Here is a 17370-nt window from a genome sequence, read left to right as displayed (position 1 = left end):
TTGTCTTAGCCTGCCATATTTGTTTCTTGTGGCATATACGCCACCAGCTCCTATGCATGTATAAGCTTAAGTTTTATTTAAGTTTCATTGTATTTTGCTTTGTTTTACCTGAACAGAGTCGGACACCTCTCTCATAGACGTTATGGTAGAAATAGGTTGAAAATCGAAAATGTTACAGACTGATATTTGTACATATGACTTGAAGGGCAGACAGACAAGTGTTTAGAAATCAATTATAGTTTATAGTTATTCTGAGCTAACAATAAATTGAAATTTGTCTTCTAAAGTTTTTATTTGCAAAAATTAAATTAAAAAATTTAACAACAAACTTCACGTAAATTATACATAAACAAATGATTATAAAAAAAAATTATCCAAAGATGATGATTAACGTAAATAAAATCTGACGAATTTGATTCTGATTCCCTCCCTTGGTCAGAAATAAATTCAAATAAACATATATCACGATAAAACAACATTAAAAAAACATACATGTATATGAAATTCCATTATCTATTTTGGGCTACATTATAAATGAAATTATATTTGCTTAAAGATGCATCTCCATATAGTAGTAATTGTTGGACTTTGTTCTTCCATGAATTTTCCATGAATTTTAATACATTAAGTATTTCAACACTTTACTTTATACAGATATTCCCCATATACGTGTAAGTAAGGATGTGTGTCAATGAATATAGAGCAGTGTTCGCCAACACACTTCAGAATAACACTTTATATATTCAATAAACTAATAAAAACCTACACTTTTTAGAATAACACTTGTATTCAATAAATTATCAATATTCCCACATACATTGAGATGCACCTTTATTTTCTATGAATGACAAAACGTGGGAACTTATATATCCTTGTATATCAAAGTGACTCGTTGATGTTCAAACTCAAAAAAAAATTAATTTAAGATTTAAGAAGAAGTTTATGTTTGTATGCGTTTGAAACTCATTTTTATATGGTCCATCACTTGTACGCGTCTGCATTAGCCTCTGCAGGTAAATACCCTTCCACAAACATTGAATTTCTAAGATTTGCCACCTTTATGGGTCTGCATGTGATACTTAAAGGCATCCAATCTGTTGAATTCCCTTCCACAAACATTACATTTGTAACGTTTTTCGTCTGTATGTGTCCACATGTGTCTCTTTAAGTTGTCTAATCGGGTGAAAGTTTTGGCACACAAGTCACACGTGTTAACTTTATGACCTGTATGTGTCCTCATGTGAATCTTTAATTTTTTGATGTCGTTAAAAGTCCTGTTACACACATCACATCTAGAGAGATTGTGTGTCTTCGCCTGTTTCTTTAAATGACCCAAATCCGAGATTTCTTTTCCACATACATTACTTTCAAAAGGCCTTTCACCATTGTGTACCCTGATGTGTGTCTGTAAGCTATCGGATCGATTGTATGTCTTCCCACATACATCACATTTAAAAGGATTCTTGCCAGTGTGTATGTTTATGTGTCTCTGTAAGTTATCAAATCGACTGAAGATTTTCTCACATATGTTACACCCATAACGATTTTGGATTGAATGCAGCCTCTTATGTTTCCGTAAAGTATCCGATTGCTTAAATTCCTTTCCACACACAATGCATTCAAAAGGTTTTTCAGCTCTGTGCGTCCTCATATGTCTCTTTAGGTCATAAAACTGCATGTACGCTTTTCCACACAAATCACATGCATAAGGTTTATCACCTGTATGTGACCTCATGTGATACTTTAAAGAAAACGATTTGCTGAATGCCTTTCCACACACATCACATTCAAAAGGTTTTTCACCTGTGTGTATCCTCATATGACGCTTTAAGTAATCCGACTTTTTGTACGCTTTCCCACACAAATCACAGGTAAAAGGTTTTTCTACTGTATGTGTCGTCATGTGATGCCTTAAGCTATACGATCTGCTAAATGGCCTTCCACACACATCACATTCAAAAGGTTTTTCACCTGTATGTGTCCTCATATGACGCTTTAAGTTATCCAATCTGCTGAATGCCTTTCCACATTCATCACACCCAAAAGGTTTTTCACCTGTGTGTGTTTTTACGTGTTTCCTTAAGCCTTTTAATTGTCTGAATGCCTTTCCACATACATCACACTTATGAGGTTCCTCACCTGTGTGAATCCCGGAGTGCATTTTGAATCTACATAAATCATTGAATGACTTTCCATACACATCACCGGCACGTGGCATTTCACCATAATTATGCTTTCTTATATGTACCTCTAAGTGGTCTGATCGATTGAATGTTTTCCCACAGACATCACATATAAAGGTTTTTTGACCTTGACCTTTATGGGTCCCCTTGTGTCTCTGCAAGTTACCTGATTGGTTAAATTTCTTTCCACACACATCACATTCATAAGGCTTTTTATCAGTATGTGTTATTTTATGCCTCTGAAAATTTCGGGAATCCTTGAATACTTTTCCACAGTCATTGCAATGATGAATTTTATCACCCGTGTTGGTCCTTATTTGTTTGTTAAACCCTTCGATGTCTTTGAATAACTTTACATAACATTCCTTAAGTTTACCACCTTTTTGCGTCCTCAGTTGTTTCTGACAATCATCTTTGAATAACTTTACATAACATTCCTTAAGTTTACCACTTTTTTGCGTCCTCAATTGTTTCTGACAATCATCGCAAAGTATTTTACCATCATGTGTCTTCTGATGTCCATTTTTGCTTAACGTTTTTTCACACTTAGCACATGTAAGAAGTGTTTCTCTTGTATCCCTTTTCTTGTTTCTCGGTTTATACCTTAAATTATTCATCACTTTTCCTCTTGTGTAACATTTATCTAGAGCTTCTCGAGAATACCTTCTATTTGGCCTACTTAAATTGCGTGAACTCCTACAGGACTCCTTACACTTGGAATTTCTGACACCTTTAAGTGACAGTGGGTGGTTTGGAAAAACAGAACGTTGAGCGGGAAATTCGTCAGAAACACCATTTTTAAGTGGGTTTTTACCTGTGTGTCTTATCATGTGTTTCTCTAAATCTGACTTGTGCCTGAACATCATCTGGCATACATCACATTTATAGTTTTTATCTCGAGTATGTGTGATCATATGTCTTTTTAAATGACCTGATAGAAACTTACCACACACAGCACACTCACAGCTTCCATTGTTACGTGCTTTTTCTCTTGTGTGGGTTCTCAAATGTACCTTTAAATTGGATTTTGCTCTGAATTTTCTCTGACAAATATCACATTTAAAACGTTTTTCGCCAGTGTGTGTCATCATGTGTCTCCATAATTTTCCTGATAAAGACATTCCACACACATCACATTTATAAGGTTTTTCTTTATCCCAGTTATGCTTCTTCAGATGTTTGAGTAAGTTTTTGAATACCTTTCCACAAACATAACACAAGCCACATCTATAAGATTTACCATCTCCATGTACCCTCCTCATGTGGGTTTGTAAGGGATATGCTTGGTTGAAATTTTTCCTGCAGATGTTACATTGATAGGTACTTCTGTCTGCTTCTAAATCCTTAGTTTGACTGTCATGAGAACAATCCTTGTTTAACTTTTCAGCATCATTCTGAATGGGTTTAAAGGATGAAGAAGTTGTCTTTTCCACCTGTAAAGTTGAACATCATGATAATTCATAAGTTTACATAAGGCCCAAGAATCACTTTTCTGATGGACAGCCATACCCTATCACATCTTTTTTAAGCTTGATAGTATTCTATATATCTGGAAAAATTATAATTTATATCATTATAACCTACTTTTTGACAAATAAACACTTTAGGTGATACAATACAATGACTCAAATCAGTCACCTAAATACAATGATATATGCTTCATGCAAGCCTCCTACTATGTTTCATAGTGAAGTGTGTAAATTCAAAAATAGGTTGCACTGACCTAGGCCTAAAATGAAACTTTGTTTGTTTGCAGTTGCCGACCAACGCACTGAAAATGCACCCGACCCAAATTTTTTTTTTTAGCCATTTTGTAATATTTTTTTTTTTCTCCAATTTTTCAGGATATTAAACATGTTAAAACTGTTTCAGTTTCAATTTTTTGTCTTTATCAATCATTAGTTTATACATGTAATACCAAGAGTGCAGCTTATTCATGTAAAGTAGGCCTATGAACAACCTTATTTTATGTTATCTAACATTTTTAGATCTAGATTTTATTTGACAATTTTCATTTCTTTTTGTATATATGAAGGATAAATATAATATTTTGGTAACACACTCCGCAAAAGATATTTTCCTATAAAAAATACAAGAGGCCCAGGGACCACAGCGCTCACCTGAGCACATCGGGCTTGAATTTATCCCCCCCCCCCCCACTCCGGGCGTTCATCATTTGAACAAATTAGAATCTACACTACCTGAGGATGATTCAAAATATATATATCACTTATCATAGCTTTGAAGTACTTGAAAAGAAGATTTTAAAAGGTTTCCCTATATATCCCTATGTAAAACTTGGGTCGGCCATTTTGGCCCCACCCTAGCCCCGGGGGTCATGATTTGAACAATCTTGAATCTACACTAACTGAGGATGCATGATTCCACATGAGTTTCATCTTTCCTGGCGCAATGGTTCTCGAGAAGAAGATTTTTAAAGATTTTCCTATAAAATCCTATTTAAAACTTGGGTCGTCCGTTTTGGCCCCACCATTGCCCCGGGGGTCATGATTTGAACAAAGAACCTAGTTCACTTGTCGCAAAATTCCGCCCCGTGTCAAAATTGATAATATTCCTCTAAATTGTTCTAAAGAGTGTATATTTTTATGAAATTATCAATAAATACCTGTACAGAGCTTTATTTATGTTTTATATAGCTGTAAAGGTAACATTGTTTACGTTAATGTTGCGATATTTTGAATTGATTTATGCAACGTCATGTTCAAGCATGGGGTATAATATTTCAAAATCTTTCCAGCTAACATGCATTTTTCATTATGTAGGTTCATTAAATTTCTCTCACAAACACAAAATGCAATTTATTGTACTACAAGTGTTAGTGTACCATACTTACTTATTTATTTTTCATTATTAATGGCAAATATTTGAATCAATTCGTTTGTTTGAAATCTTTTTTTAAAATCATATTTATTAGAGAAAATAGTTGTTTATTGGTGGGTTTTCAAATGTTAGTGGACTGATGCCACGAGATTCATGCCGCTAAAAATATTTAAAAGAACTTGAAACAAAAGGGTACAGGAAGTGTTGAGAAAAAAATCACCATCATACTTTAAACAGTTTACTATTTCATCATTAGTTTGATGACCCTACTCGGGTTTTCGCCTTTTTTATGACGTCATTGCTTCTCTATCTTTCGTCCCTCTGCTCATTGCACTTTTTAAAAGATATATCGTCGTGTTATTAAATACTGATTGCTTCTAAGATTTTATCATGAACAGTTGACTTAACAAAATATTGAAGATGGAACTACGCCTAAGGAGAAAGATCCTCATTACATTTTGTCGATCGGTGAATTACAATTTCTTATTTTGCGAGTAAAACTTTTCAACGTAACTGACTTAAGTTTGAAGTTTGGACATCCGGACTGCGAATAAGCTGAAAATTATCTCTCCTCTACCTTAATAATTTATTCTCCCGAGAAAAAAAGAGTTATCTGGACTTATTTTGTCTATCTCTATTTGGCCGCCAATTCTACATGTATGTGATTATATAACACGAAGCACCACCATTGCGTTTTTTTAAATTTGCATTTAAGATTGTTTTACTCTCTGCAGCTGCCAATTAGTTTTCGGTCAGATCTCAAAGAACTGAGATATTGTGAATTTTACGACTCATCAGTAAATGAAATTAATTATTAGAAGACAAATGCTCACATTTAAAAATGTGTTTCCCCTACTATTATAAAAATAGGTCGTTATTTGAGAGGTATTGCTTGGTTATACCAACATGACAAATTCTTATTGAAACATTTTTATAAGATTTATTAAGAATTTGTTCCTGTACAAATCTGTACGAAAAGGGTATCACATATTTTATGTTTTACTGAGTGGACATAAAAATTGATGTTGGACCGCTGAGTGAGATGTTGGACCTGTCGATGAAATGTTAGACGGCTTAAGTCACATTATGGGCGGACCTTAATCTCATTTGCTTTCGTTGGTGATAAACAGTGATGGATATAAAGTTTAAATCACGGAACGCAGTACAAGATACATGTATGAAAAAAAAAAAACAATAAAAGGTATTTAAAAACATTTATTGTCTGTGTCCTCGGGCAAAATGAGTTTTGTTGACCCTCGAACCTAAGTTTGGTTCAAAGGTCGACAGAATGCATGTTGCTCTCGAACTCGGTCAATAAATGTATAATATTTCTCGTACATGTATACAGTAGTTAATCGTTTCGATTCAGCGCATAAGTTTTAAAGACGGTCGTACATGTAATAACCAAACTTTGTAAACGACTAAAAGGATTATGATTTAAGTTGTTATAGAAAATGATTTAGTGTGCATGTAGCTGAAGACCTGTGCTCGCTGGTCTGAAAAAAAAGTGGAATGGACCACGGTCACCATAAAACTACATGGTCAGTTCTGCAGTTAGTGTGCATGTCGGTGTGGCTCGTTAGCTTTTGGCTTGAAGCTTTTCTTATTTTTGTCCCCCGCTTTCGCGAAAGCGAGGGGACATTAAATCTCATTCGTCTGTCCGTCGGTCCGTCAGTCTGTCCGTCCGTCACAAAAACTTTAACCTTGCCCATAACTTTTGATTTAGTGGAGGTATGATTTTCATATTTCATATGTGTATTCCTTGTGATAAGACCTTTCTTTGGGTAAAACCAAATTTGAATCTTTTGACCTTGACCTTGGAGCTTCAACTACTTTTACTAAAAAATTCCAAACTTTTACTTTGGCCATAACTTTTGAATGGTAGGTACTAGGACTTTCATATTTCACATATTTATACTTTGTGACAAGACCTCTCAATGAATACCAACAACTTTGACCTTTTGACCTTGACCTTGGAAATTTACGTACTTATGAAAAAACTATATCCTTGACCATAATTTTTGAACGATAAAAATTTAAAAATTATAACCTTGATCAAAACTTTTGAACGGTAGATACAAAGACTTTTATATTTCACACATGTATTCTTAAAAAACAATACCTTTCATTGGATACCAACAACTTTGACCTTTGGACCTTGACCTTGGAGATTAATGTACTTCTGAAAAAGCTTTAACCTTGACCATAACTTTTAAACGGTAAGGGCTAGGGCTTTCATACTTCACGTATGTAATCCTTGTGAGAAGACCTTTCATTGCATGCCAAGAACTTTGACCCTTTGACCTTGACCTTGGATTTTTAACTACTTTTAAAAAACATTAAGCTTGGTCACAACTTTTGAACGGTAGAAACTAGGACGTTCATATTTTAAATATATGTATTCTTTATGGCAAGACCTTACATGGGATACCAAAAATTTTGACCTATTGACCTTGACCCTAAAAATGATATCTTGCCCACAAAGATACCGAAAGCGGGGGACCATAATTCTTTGAATTTGCTTGTTATTTTTAAAAACAATATTCCAACAGAGAATTCAAAGTAAGTTCATGTTATCATAAAACAAAATTGTAGAGCTATTGTTCTGATATATGCAGAAATATAACCAGAATCTACGTGATACTCGTATGGAACAGACCGAATTTAACCTTAATTACATTTCACAATGTCAAGGTTTTGTGTTAGGCCATAATAAAAATATTTCTAGATTCTCGTCCCCGCCCGCCCCGATTTTACACCCCCGTCTTGATTTTTTTGAGGTCTTCCGTCTTCAGCGGAAGACCTTCTTGTTATTCTTAGGTTTCTTTTCCACTATTTTTAAGGTCTTCTGTCTCCAACGGAAGACCTTCTTGTTATTCTTCGGTTTCTTTTTCCCTATTATTAGGGTCTTCCGTCTCCAACGGAAGACCCTTCTAGTATTCTATTGTTTCTTTTTCACTATTATTATTATTATTTTTTTTCTTCCAAATTTTGTGCAGACGATTTCTCAGAGATGCGTTGACGGATTTCTTTGAAATTTTCAGAGATGATGTATCATGATCTAAACCTGATCCATTTTTTTTTATTTTTGAAAAATCACTTCCGGTCGGAAGTTATCGACCTTTAATCGATTTTTTAGTGACCATTTTGTCGACACAAAAACTCAAAAACGACAAAAGCTAGAATGTTGTCATTTTCAGGACTAATAGATGACATGTTGTAGTTTTGCACCTATACTTTCAAATTTTCGTCAGTGCTTCCGGTCGATACCGGAAGCGAATTTAAAAAAACGCAATTTTTCAACTTTTTTGTTTTCCAATATTTTTCTTTGATATTAGATATCTTAACAGTGACTCTTTCGCGAATGCGAAATATGTAATTTTTTTAGAATCGAAAAAGGCAATCTCGAGATTTTTGTATTTAAAAATTTGAAGCGGTGTTTTCAATGGCCGAATAGTAAGTGCGTTGGATTGTCACGCGGGCGACCCGGGTTCGCTCCCCCGAATGTCCGATTTTTTTTTTATCGCTTTTTCTGCTAGATTTTTCGTTTTTTACTTCAGAATCGGACGGAAGACCCACTCGTTGCTCGCAACGAGATCGTATCTAGTTATTATTATTATTTTTCTTACCGATTTTGTGCACGCGATTTCTCGTAAACTACTGGGCCGATTCTCATGAAACTTTCACATATGATAGGTACTGATCTGAACCTTATTGGAAATTTTTTTCGTTGACGTCGTCACTTCCGGTCGTGAGATATGGACAATTTCCTGATTTTAAAATGCAATTTTGTCTTGATTTAGTAGCGAAAACTGCTTAAGATATGAACTGAAGATTAATTGGAGATGATAGTTCATGACTTATAGCGTTGCAGAATCGCCTTGCCGTGCATCGTCAGTACTTCCGGTCGAAACCGGAAGCGAATTTAAAAATCGCAATTTTTCAACTTTTCTTTTTTAATATTTTTGTTTCAGAATTAAATAGAGACCCTTTTGCAGAAGCCAAATATGTAATTTGTTTGAAAATCGAAAAAGCCAATCTCGAGATATTTGCATTTGAAAATGCGAAGCGACGATCTCAATGGCTAAATGGTTAGCGCGTTGGATTGTCACGCGGGCGACCCGGGTTCGATCCCCCGTGTGACCAAAAAATTTTATCATTTTTTCTGCTCGATTTTTCGATATTTTAAAATTTTAAACCAATTGGAACAATATATTATAAACTTTTAAGCATATCTTGCGTAATAAGGGGTCAAAAGGGGCCAGAATGTCACATCTTTGACGCTTTATATCTCAAAAAGGGGGAATATTTTGATAAACAATATTGAACAAAAGATGGTCAGAATAATGTTCTAAACAATATGCATACTTTGAATTTTTGTAAAACGGCCCCATTAAGGACTTGTAGGAGTGGCCCCTAAATATTTTCATTGAGCATATCTCCACAACGAAAAGAAATCTCTGAATAGGTGTTGAACAAAAAATCTTCAAAATCACAAGACCTTTCATTTGATATCAAGAAAATGGGGCTGACCCCTCAAATTAGGGGCTCATAGGGGCCAAAAGCCTTTTATCTATAACTCTCTAACGATCAATATTTTGTGATACATTACTGAAGCAAAAGTATTTATCTTACCGATTTGCAACAATATATGATGATGTTTTAATAATATATCACGTAATAAGGGGTCACAAGGGGCCAGAATGTCACATCTTTGACGCTTTATATCTCAAAAAGGGGGAATATTTTGATAAGCAATATTGAACAAAAGATGGTCAGAATTATGTTCTAAACAATATGCATACTTTGAATTTTTGTAAAACGGCCCCATTAAGGACTTGCAGGAGTGGCCCCTAAATATTTTCATTGAGCATAACTCCACAACGAAAAGAAATCTCTGAATAAGTGTTGAACAAAAAATCTTCAAAATCACAAGACCTTTCATTTGATATCAAGAAAATGGGGCTGACCCCTCAAGTTAGGGGCTTATAGGGGCCAAAAGCCTTTTATCTATAACTCTCTAACGATCAATATTTTGTTATACATTACTGAAGCAAAAGTATTTATCTTACCGATTTGCAACAATATATGATGATGTTTAAATAATATATTACGTAATAAGGGGTCACAAGGGGCCAGAATGTCACATCTTTGACGCTTTATATCTCAAAAAGGGGGAATATTCTGATAAGCAATATTGAACAAAAGATGGTCAGAATAATGTTCTAAACAATATGCATACTTTGAATTTTTGTAAAACGGCCCCATTAAGGACTTGTAGGAGTGGCCCCTAAATATTTCCATTTAACATATCTCCACAACAAAAAGAAATCTCTGAATAAGTGTTGAACAAAAAATCTTCAAAATCACAAGACCTTTCATTTAATATCAAGAAAAAAGGGCTGACCCCTCAAATTAGGGGCTCAGAGGGGTCAATATTCTTTTATCTATAACTCTCTAATGATCAATATTTTGTTATACATTACTGAGGCAAAAGTATTCATCTTAACGATTTGCAACAATATATGATAATATTTTTATCATATGTTACGTAATTAGGGGTCACCAGGGACCAAAATGCTGTATTTTTTATGCTTTATATCTCGAAAAGGGGGAGTATTTTCATAAGCCTTATCAAACAAAAGATGTTCAGAATATCGTGATAAAAATGAGAAACTTTAACTAGGGAAAACTCAATGTCATTCTCTTTAAACAATAATCTCAGTCAAAATCACATCTCATCTTATCTAGAAATTCAACGGAAGACCTACTCGTTGCTCGCAACGAGATCTCATCTAGTTATTATTATTAAGGTCTTCCGTCTTCAGCGGAAGACCTTCTTGTTATTCGTTGGTTTCTTTTCCACTGTTTTTAAGGTCTTCCGACTTCCTTCGGAAGACCTTATTGTTATTCGTCTGTTTTTTATTATTATTATTATTATTATTTTTCTTTTTTCATAGTTAGGGCGATTTCTCAGCTGTGCGTGGACGGATTAAGAAGATTTTTACAGGGATGATGCATCATGAGAATATCTCCAGATGTGTTTTTCATTTTTTCAAAATTTACTTTCGTTCGCGATTTTTGGGGATTTTTGTATTTTTTAAAAGGCACTTTGTCCAGCAGTTTTCTCGAGAACGGCTAAAGATATGAAAGTGAAACTCACTGAGGTGATAGAACATCGAACTCCATTATGGGGAACGACCTTTATTTTTCGTCGTCGGCACTTCCGGTCGCAAACGGAAGTGAATTCAAAAAGTCCCATTTCTCAACTTTTTTGTTTTTCAATATTTTGTTTTAGAATTTACAGGGTTGATAGAGTGTCTTATGAGAATTCTAAATATGTGTTCAGAATCTTGATACATGCATATATTGAAAAGATATGATCGAACCAAACTTTGTCCCACTGTCGGGGGTTCGAATCCCGCTGTGGGCGTTGAAATTATTTTTTCTTTGTTTATGTCTTTTTTGAGTTGCAAATGACTTTTATCTCTTTTATAACACGAATGGAATATTTTGCGGATTTTTAAAAGCTATTTTTTGAGATTTTTGAGGAATACCTGTAATTATCATGATGTATGTTTAGAGACTGCTGTGAATAAACGTAAACAAAAAATACATTCTCAAATCTATTTCATGGGATGATGCAGCATAGAACTCTAACAAAAGTCGGTCGGAAGACCACTTGTTGCTCTAGCAACAAGAACGCATCTAGTTCTTCTTATTTTTTTTCCTACCGATTTTGTGCACGCGATTTCTCAAAAACGGCTGGATTTAATGTTATGAAACTTTCAGGTCTGATAGAACATAAAAAAACCTTGATGCATTTTTTTTTTATTTTGATGACGTCACTTCCGGTTCGAAGATTTTCGCAATTTTGTGATTTTTAAGGGTCAGTTTGTCCGTCGCTCTTCTTAAAAACCGCTCATCACAGGAAGATGAAACCTTTTCTGGAAGATAGAGCAACATATGTAGATTTGCATTGTGTTGTTAACTTTCACCGGAAGTACCGCACGTTAACGCTCGGTATGGTCTGAAAAAAGTCATATTGAGCGTTTCAAAATTTCTAACACTTTTTCTATTATATCGTTTTACTTGTAAATATTTTGTTAAAACATATAGAACAAAAGTTGTGAAGAATTCTGAGATCTTTCAATTGATATCTCGAAAAAAGGGCTGACCCCTAAAATAAGGGATCTAGAGGGGCCAAAAATTTTTACTTGATATCTCAAAAAGTATTGAGAATTTGTAATACGTCAAAGAAGCAAAGTTGTTTAAAATGTCAAGCTATATCTAATGGGGTCATCGAAATACGTCCGGCGTCGTCACTTCCGGCCAAACCGGAAGTAGTCGGAAAACGCGTATTTTTGCCGTTCTTGACAGGTTTTTGGATAATATATGTCTCTGGGAGCATAAAAATTAATTTTCCGTCTGTCGGCATCACTTCCGGTCAAACCGGAAGTAGCTGAAAATGGCTTATTTTGAAGGTTTTTGATGCAAAATTGAAATTATAAGGTCACTGGATACGACTGAGCTCATTGCTTTCCTTTTGATGTCACTTTCGGCACTTCCGGTCAAAACCGGACGGAAGACCTACTCGTTGCTTTGCAACGAGCTTTGCTCTAGTTACTTATTATTATTGTTTTTTTTCTTACCGATTTTGTGCACGCGATTTCTCAAAAACGGCTGGATAAATTTTCATGAAACTTTCAGGACTGATAGAACATCAAACAAACCTGACATATAATTTTTTGTTTTGATGACGTCACTTCCGGTTTTGAGATTTCCGCGATTTAGTGATTTTCAGGGGGTCTCATTGTCCATCATTTTTCTCGAAAATGCCTTAAGACAGAAATATGAGATTTTCAGCGATGATAGAGCAACGTGTGCTCTTTTGTCACACACCACTCTCTTTCTCCGGAAGTGCCGCACGTCGGCGCTCGCTATGGGCCGAAAAAAGTCCTATTGCGAATTTCAAAAGTTTTGACACATTTTTTACGATATCTTTTTACCTGGAAATATTTTGTTAAAACATGTAGAACAAAAAAAGTACAGAATTCCAAGATCTTTTAACTGATACCTCACAAAAAGGGCTGGCCCCTTAAATCAGGGGCTGAGAGGGGCCGAAAGTTTTTCCTTTATATCTCAAAAAGTATTGAGAATTTTTAATACGTCAAAGAAGCAAAGTTGTTTAAAATTTCAAGCTTAATCTATTGGAGTCGTCAAAAAACGTCCGGCGACGTCACTTCCGGCCAAACCGGAAGTAGTCGGAAAACGCGTTTTTTGCCATTCTCGACAAGATTTTTGGTAACATTTGTCTCTGGAAGCAAAAAAAGTAATTTTTCCGTCCGTCGTTGTCACTTCCGGTCAAACCGGAAGTAGCAATAAATGGCTTTTTTGAAGGTTTTGATGCAAAATTTAAATTATAAAGTCACTGGAGACTACTTAGCTCATTGCTTTCTTTTGTTCCGTCACTTCCGGCACTTCCGGTCAAAACCAGACGGAAGACCTACTCGTTGCTTTGCAACGAGCTTTGCTCTAGTTTATTTTTGTTTTTCTTCGTCTTAATTCTGATCGGGATCCGTATTCATCTATCATTCTACTTTCGTTTTAAATCCCGCGAATGTCAACATGATCATGAACATGGTTTTGACAGCTGAAAAGATCGTAATTGCTGTAATACAGGCGTATATATTTTAAGCAAGGGTCATCGGTTGAAAAGATTGGTGATGATTCGAAGTAAGAGATAATGGAACCTTTACTATGACTTTTATTCTGGTATTATAGATAAGATTACACCGATTGACTAGGTCAATAAAAAATCTGCAAAACTGAAAAAATAAAAAATATAAAATAAAAGCCAAACGCCCACCTGCTCCGATTTTTAAAAAAATTCGGATGAGAATCTAGCAATTTATTTATTCTGGCCTTATCGTTCCTCTTCACAACGTTGAATATGAGAGGTGTAATTTCACAAAAAAAAAACTTGACGTTGTTTAGATAAATCGGTTGGCACATAGATGAGCATAATAGGAACTTGTACTTAATTTTACCCCCGATGTAAACAAGGAGCGAAAGGTACACTGAACATGAACCACACGGTTTATTCATTATTAAAAAGCATGTCGAATCTCGGAAAAGTAAACAGGTTTTTTTTCATCTTGTACAGTGTGACACAGCAACTTCCATGGAGCAGATTAAAAACAAAACAAACCTTAATACCTCTTTCCTTCCTATATATCTTATATACATTGTACTTTACAAAGTATTCTTGAACGTTGAATTACCCCCCCCCCCCCCCCTTCCAAATGTCATCATTTTTGGTAGTTTGCTATATCAGGTTTGCTTTTGAAAATACAATCAAAAGAATGAAACAGGGTGCAGCCCCCTTGAAGGACAGATCACTCTAAAATTTATTTTTAGGAGGGGGGGGGCGGTCTTCCCTTACAGAAAAAACTGAAACTTATAAGTGTTTTATAATTCCCTTATTAGCAATTTATAAGTCACTTATAAGTTTTGAAATTTACTTATAAGTGTACTATAAGTCAAAGTAAGTATAAGTGAGGAACAGATTTTGTTAATACTTCACTTATAAATAAAGATGAGCTACATATCAGTGAATATTTCACTTATACCTCACTTATAAGTGAAGATCAGTATGGTATGAGCAAGTATAAGTGTGGACTTAGAATTTTTACCCTATACTAGACTTCTCTCAAGGAGCATTATGGGTATTCAAGGTAGCCAATCAGAAATTTTGTCTCTGCAGAGATCAGCAACAAGAATTTGAAACCAAGTTTGTGTCAGTGAAAGGATGTTGGAGATTTTACATTTATTTTGAGTATGCCTTCACATCAGATACAGCAAGTAAGTTCTATTTACATCATCTCTCTATTCTAACTTCCTTTGCCTGGACTTTTGAATCAATTGACTCAGTTGTTTTCAGATTTCATAAATTTGAAGAAGCCTCAAGGTCATTAAATCTTGTTGCCTTTTTGTTCAACATCTTGTTTGTAAACTGAATTAATATGTTAAGTTTGCATCATCAAAGAAAAGTCATATGTAAGGGATTTATTTTTCATAAAATATTTACTTGATTATTTCATCTAAAGTGCAGATACATGTATATATGTATAAAATAGCTTTGAACATATCATGCAAACCCTGCATGGTTGGAAGTTCTGTTCTAAATTAGATCTTACAGGTAGTTTGTACTTCACTTATAAGTCACTAATACTTGATAAAGTATGAAGGGTTAATGCTTGACTTATAAGTCACTTATTGTCACTTATAAGTGACTATACTGCATAAAGCACAAGTGGCTAATACTGGCGTATAAGTCACTTATAGGCCAAGCAGCTCATTTGCATATAAAATCCTAATGAGTAACTTATTAGTCACTTATAAGTTAAATGTATCAGTGAAGTGTATACAAGTCCAGAATATACAACTTATAAGTAAAAGAATAAATCACTTATAAGTCACTTATCAGAAATTTCTGTAAGGGTTACCAGTTAATAAAATTGAAATATCAGGGGCGTAGCTACATTGGGGGTTGGGGGGGGGGGCTGGTCCACCACTTTTTTTCCCAACCTTACTTCTACTATAGGATATGTTAATTGAAAGCCTGATCCCCCCACCCCTTAAGTGATGTACCGAAAATGTAGTATTAGAATTGCTACTAAAAGTAGTTGACACTGAGAAAAAGTTCACTTTTTCAGAAATGCACGTGTATAAGACCTTTGAGCAGTGAGGGATCTTTTTTGTACCAGCACCTACTGCGATACGGTCTCATCCGAAGAACCTGTCTCCACGTCCCACAGTGGGATTCGAATCCGCGACGTAAAGATCAATGCCTTACTTAGCGACTCTATACAGCATAATGCTCTAACCACTGCAATACGCTGGTTATTGGCAATTTCTTAGCAAATATACGTATTCGTATATAAAATGTGTGTCTTAATAAGGATTTAAGTTTTGAAGATGCTTTCTTGGAGCATAGACATAGGGCGCTTTAGTTCTATTCTTGGAGCACATGCATACTTTGTGATTCTTGACAATAAAAAAGTGTCTTTAATTTTTCTATCCTCTGCCCTTTTGTTTTTACGGTACAATGTAAGTATATATTTCCTACTCTTCATATTAAATTGCACAGTTTAGGCCTATAGATCTACATTTTAAACACAGGCATCTGACGTTACTTATTTTTCTTTTAATAAAAAAATATACACATACCTAAAAAGTTTATTATTAGGTATATATGTATATTTTTTTATTAAAAGAAAAATAAGTACATGTAACGTCAGGTGCCTGTGATTTTAAAATATAAAAAATGTTACACCCCCATTGTGACGTCATTATTTTTTAAAATGACGTACTTGTATTTCTAAATTGTTTTATCAATAAGACTTTTTAGACAAAGCCATTGCAACTACATGTATAAAATAACATTGACTGATATTCGTAATATTTATGTAAAGAATTCATCCTATCAAATTACGATTTTTCAGCGATAACTGGCTAGTACTAGAAAACTGACCAGTCAGCAAGGGCCCCGCCATGGGGTGGAATTATAAGGATGCAGCTTATGGAATGATTAAAAAATATATGAAGAAATAAGCAACAGCAAATGTATTCTTAAAATTTTCAACATCATTCCTGAATATCCAAAAACCTGTAGTAATATCCTTGTATATTTACATTAGGCACTGGCAGTAAAGAACAACCTAACATTGAATGTATATATAAACAATAATGAAGTTGTGTTTGTGTTATATAAAATGCCAGTCTTCAATGAATGCAAATACATGTATCATGAAGGCTTGACCTTAACTTCAAAACAAACAGCAGTTGCAGACAAAGTTTTTCATTAATCTTAAAATGACAGATAAAGATAGGCCTACTAAATTTTCTTCAGCAGGCTAGATAATTAATCCTGAGGGATTAATTGTACCTCTCTCATCATTTTCTTCTAAAGTTACAATAAGAACTTTTTCAGTATTAATATTAGAATGGCTTAATCCAACTACCTTAAAAATTATTATTATTCTTGAATTTACATAAGGGAAAAAAGTAAAAATAAAAGATACGTTTTCTTTAATCTATTTCTTGTTTTTAGAATTCAATGAAATCATAACTCATTGTGTAGGTATTTTAACCAAAATAAAGTATAAACATTTATACATGTATCTAAATCCACATTTCAGAGTGTTCATAGCATTCCAAATTGACTGAACTTCAAAACAAACTTCATTTGCAGACAGAGGTGGTAATTAATCTCAATGTGACAGATAAAGATAATGCTTTGGATTTTCTTCAGGAGGAAAGCTAATTAATCCCAAGGGACTCA

General features: G+C 34.4%; 1 protein-coding gene across 1 annotated transcript; it reads right to left on the bottom strand.

Moving 5' to 3' along the window:
• Positions 1 to 284: 284 nt before the first annotated feature.
• LOC134247014 (oocyte zinc finger protein XlCOF6-like) lies at positions 285 to 3530 on the bottom strand. The gene has a single exon (XM_062729365.1). The coding sequence runs from the start codon at positions 3443 to 3445 to the stop codon at positions 1043 to 1045; it is 2403 nt and encodes an 800-aa protein (XP_062585349.1). The 5' UTR covers positions 3446 to 3530; the 3' UTR covers positions 285 to 1042.
• Between the last annotated feature and the right edge of the window lie 13840 nt (positions 3531 to 17370).

Source organism: Saccostrea cucullata, unplaced genomic scaffold, assembly GCF_032062105.1.
Source record: "Saccostrea cucullata isolate Sc308-1 unplaced genomic scaffold, CSIRO_AGI_Scuc_v1 ctg3777, whole genome shotgun sequence".
NCBI lineage: Eukaryota > Metazoa > Mollusca > Bivalvia > Ostreida > Ostreidae > Saccostrea > Saccostrea cuccullata.
This window is presented reverse-complemented; position numbering and strand designations above follow the sequence as displayed.